General features: G+C 58.4%; 2 protein-coding genes across 5 annotated transcripts in view; one reads left to right on the forward strand and one right to left on the reverse strand.

Annotated features, from left to right (window-relative positions):
• The window catches only part of LOC102379232 (major histocompatibility complex class I-related gene protein-like), an 11044-nt gene extending 6905 nt beyond the window's left edge, over positions 1 to 4139 (reverse strand). For 3 of the 4 annotated variants that reach the window (XM_025216593.1, XM_025216594.1, XM_025216591.1), the window contains exon 1: positions 4000 to 4139. In XM_025216593.1, the coding sequence (XP_025072378.1) occupies positions 4000 to 4087 (88 nt within the window). In that variant the 5' untranslated portion in view covers positions 4088 to 4139. The remainder of the gene's footprint in view (positions 1 to 3999) is intronic. The other variant, XM_025216592.1, reaches the window with a different exon arrangement.
• Positions 1 to 4171, forward strand: part of LOC102381926 (H-2 class II histocompatibility antigen, E-S beta chain) — a 603463-nt gene that overhangs the window by 89132 nt on the left and 510160 nt on the right. The gene's annotated exons all lie outside the window — the stretch shown is intronic.

The following is a 4171-nucleotide window of genomic DNA, read 5'->3' on the forward strand; positions in this document are numbered from 1 at the left end:
GCAGGGAAGGGGCTGGGAGAAGGGACCGAGCCCTGCCCCCGCTGCGGCAGAAGGCGCCCAGCGCCCCGCCGTGCCCGCCACGTCCCCGCAGTGCCCCGGTGTGCCCGCAATCCCCTTCCCATCCCCATCACGGGGGTCCGGGCCGCCTCTGTGCGGGGTCCCAGGCCACTCTCAAATATCCAACGCCCAGGCTCGCGCGCTGTGCTGCAGATGTAGCTGTGGTGGCTGCTGGGGCAATCTCTATGCCAGCCCAGGTCTTGTCGGTCCCGTGTTTTACCCGATCAGCTCATCTCCTGCGGCTGCGCTCGTTCTTCTGCCAGCCCCGGGGGTAGAAGCTGTGGACCCAACAGGACAGGGAGGTGAGTTCATCCCAGGGCGACGGCCTGTCGCTCACCAGTATCACCGGACGCTCTGGGAGGGAGGAGACACCCCAGTTAGAGAGGCCTTCCAAGCTGGATCTGGTGGGGCTGAGATACCCACCAAGAGGCTGGGCTGAGACCTGCACTGGGCAATGGGGGCAGCTGGACCCAGCTCCATTTCGGCCCAGGAACTGTTGCCTCCCCTGTACTTCGGGAACAGGAGCACCAGGGACACAGTTCCCCAGGTGTGACAGGCCCCCGCCCAAGCTCCTGACACACCAAACAGCTGGTGGTTGGCACGGACCCAGGGAAGAGGAAGAGCTCGAGCTCGTGTCCCTGCCAGAGGAGTCATGTGCCCATATGCTCCAACTCGGACCAGACTCAGGTGGCCGGGCTGTCATCATGCCAGCTAGAAGGGACATACCCATTGGCCTGGAGCCCAAAGGAAACAGGCTAAGCGTGTCAGAAGGAAAGGACAGAGGACATGCCAAAGCTCTAGGAAGGAAGCGTGCTTTTCCTCCACTGCCAGAGCCCCTGGAAAAGGGCTGCATGTTGCCCCAGCAGTCAGAGCTGGGGCTTGTCCTGCGTCAGAGGCTGTAGGGACTCTTCCCTTGCCCAGGACCACATCCCAGGCAACAGAGATGAGACGGGAAAGGGGGAGGGCAGCGTGGAGGAGCTGGGCAGAAGCATAACCAAAGGAGCTGTGGGGAGGCAGCTCTCTGATGAGACAGGAGCATCAGGAAGACCTGTGGGCCAGAAGTGCCCCCACAAGCAGTCAGCTGGAGTGCAAGCCACTTGAAGACCCAGTATGGGCAAGCCTGGGCTCCACCATACCCTGCCAGGTGCGCAGGCAGAAAGAGCCCACACAATAAGGGTCACTAGCCAGTGGGTGCAACAAGCCCAACCCAGAGGGCCAGAAGTGGTGCCCAGGAAGGGAACAGTTCAGTGTGTGGAGGCATCACTGCCATGCCTGAGCTATTTGTATGTTGTTACCTGTTTGGTTGTGATTGTGAGACAGAGGCACAGGCACTATGCTAGCAGATCCGATCCTCACTGCACACCTAAAGAAGAAGGAGGGATCACATAGTGCATCTGACTCATCATCCAGATTCAATAGTCACTCCTGAGTGGAAAGGAGCGGGGTGGAGGGAGGAGGAGCCCCACAGGCACTTTACACCAGGCTGAGCGCGCCAAGGCCATCAGAGAACCACCGGTACCACCGCCCTCTGAGTGAAGATTCCTCTGGAGGAAACAGCAAAGTCGTGGTGGGCAAGAAAGACAAGGTGTGTCATGACCAGGTGAGCAGGGCATGACCACTATCTGTCGGGGATTTGTCAGGCATGGACATGTCACACCACGTCTTGAACTGAGGGAATGGGGTCTATTGCTAGAGCTGCTCTCTACTTCTCAAACATGGGCCTGAGCCAGACACCTGGGAGGATGCCCTCACCTGGAGGGGTGTGACTGGGGCAAGGACAGACCTCACTGGGTACCAGAGTAATAGTGCGAGGGTGAAGATATCCCGCCAGTGGCAGTGCTCACTGTGGCGGGCCAGTAGGGGGCGCTCCTGCGTTGAGCCGCCCACCTCCCTGCTCCCGACCACCTTCGAGGAGCAGTATGTTCTTGGTGGGGTGGGTGGGATGGCCCTGGTCAGCGCTGCCCTAGAGTGGGGTAAGACTCATGCTCACTTCCCTGCAGCGCTTTCACCCTGTACTGCACGTATTTCTACAGTCCCTTGATGGAGGTCTCCAGGTAGCTTCTCACTTGCTGAAGGCTGGCCTGATCCTCATTCCAGCTGCATTGGGTGACCTGGGCCTGTGGGGAAGACTGCTACCCAGGCACGAGTACTCATGTCACAACTGAGGAAATCTCCCCCATCATAGCTGTACTGCCAGAGATCCCTAATGACACTGTCACCCCTGAGCTCATACTTGTACATGAGCTGGAGAGCGTGAGACGCTGAAACACACACACACCCCCTCCCACCCAGGCCCTGGGTCAGGACTTCCAGGACAGTCCAGACCCAACCTCACAGGGGTGGGGATGTGTTACATCCAGTGACGCTACTATGGGTCTTTTTACCAGGTACAGAGACTAAGACACAGTTGTCCTTAACTTTAAGCAAGTTTATTGAACCCTAACACTTACAATTTTAAATCAAAAAGCCAAAATAACTTTAACAGTTACAATTCTATTACTGTAGTTAGTTAAAAACAATATCCCATCTCACCATCCTGAGATACAACGAACAGGATGTCACTTGTTGATTAGGTTGTAAGGTCTTGTCCGGGGCACCCAGCTCCTATGTCTGAGTTTGGCGCAGGGTAGAGTTTTGGTCCGAGGATCAATGCTGAGGATTTTTCAGTGGGACTTCAAAAGAACCAAACCTATCTTATCTACACAGCCCCATTTCTTATCTTAATACATACTCTGTCCTATGGTCGTTTATGTCGCACATTTCTGCAGCAATCTTGCATGTTACTTAACAGCTATTTCTTCTATGGTTTGTTTACCTTAGAGAGCCTCTAGCTGTTAAGATCACATGTTGTTTTTCTGCTTTTAGCCAACTTCTTCGTTTCCTTAATTCATTCTGACTTAGCAAAAAACTGCATTTCATGTAAACAACACCCATTGCTGGGTGAGAGTCAAGCTGCTTCTGTCAAGCAGGCTGTACTTATGTCAAGGGCCTTTATTCTAGGCTAACAGAAGGGAGGAGGGTTGCTGGGACAGCTGGGGGGTGGGGGGCAGTCCAGCAGGATAAGGCAAAAAGGAGACATGACAGCAGCCCACGCACATGCTGGGAATGCCAGAGCTGGGCCAGAGGGGTTGGGTGTTCATGGACCCTTGAAGGTAAAGGGCAAGGTCAGCAGAGGAAGGGGCAGGGATGAAATCAGGCCGGAAGCAATCCAGGCTGGAAAGCAGAGCGGTGCTTCTCCTCCCGGGAGCAGCAAGAGGCTGCACAGCCTCCCCAGGGGACAGCAGGGGCGGGAATGGAGCTGGGGCCACATGGAGCTTGGTCAGCTGCCTGGAGAGCAGGGACCAGACTCAGGGGCCCAGGAGATGCTTCCCAGTCCTGCGTCCCATTCAGAACAAGCCCCTGCACTGCCACCCCACAAAGGTGATAGGGGCCCGTTTCCTGCACCCCCACCAATTGCACTGATGTACCCAATCCCTGTGCTCACACCCTGGGGTTGCCCTCACCTGGTCTCCTCCATCTACCTCCACCCCCAGTGGAGTCTCATCTCCTCACATGGACTCTCCAGCATTGCACGCCCATCCCCACATCACCTGTTCCTGTGGACATGCTGGTCAACACCCTCTCAGCTCCCCACCCCCCACTGCTGGCACGGCCACCCCACCACAGGGACAGGGACAGGGACAGGGACAGGGACATGGGGCACTCACCACCCATCTGATTGTAGCGATGCCGCAGGGTGCCCACGTCCCCTCCCCACCCCGCTGCCAGCCCCGCACGGTCGGCTGCTCCTGTCCCAGACGTCTGGGTCCACGGCCCCTGCACCCCGGCCCCACGGGGCACCTTCCTCTGCCTCTCGCTGCCTCTCGCCATGTCTGTCCTGGCCCTGGCCGCTGTTTGGCCGGGGCTGGCGGCGCCGCAATTGCCAGCTAAGTTCACACATACTTGCGGTGCCCCGCGGGAGGTCCTGCACGGCTCGGTCCGTCCCGTCCCGTCCCGTCCTGCTGCAGCGCGGCCCGGCCCCGGCAGTCATCGGGACCCCGCGGCCCGGCTCCGAGCTCCGCCCCGAGGCCGCCCCGCAGTGCTGGACCAGCGCCCGGGCTGCGGGCACTCCGCG

The sequence above is a fragment of the Alligator sinensis genome, unplaced genomic scaffold (assembly GCF_000455745.1).
Source record: "Alligator sinensis unplaced genomic scaffold, ASM45574v1 scaffold1303_1, whole genome shotgun sequence".
In the NCBI taxonomy this organism is placed as follows: Eukaryota; Metazoa; Chordata; order Crocodylia; family Alligatoridae; genus Alligator; species Alligator sinensis.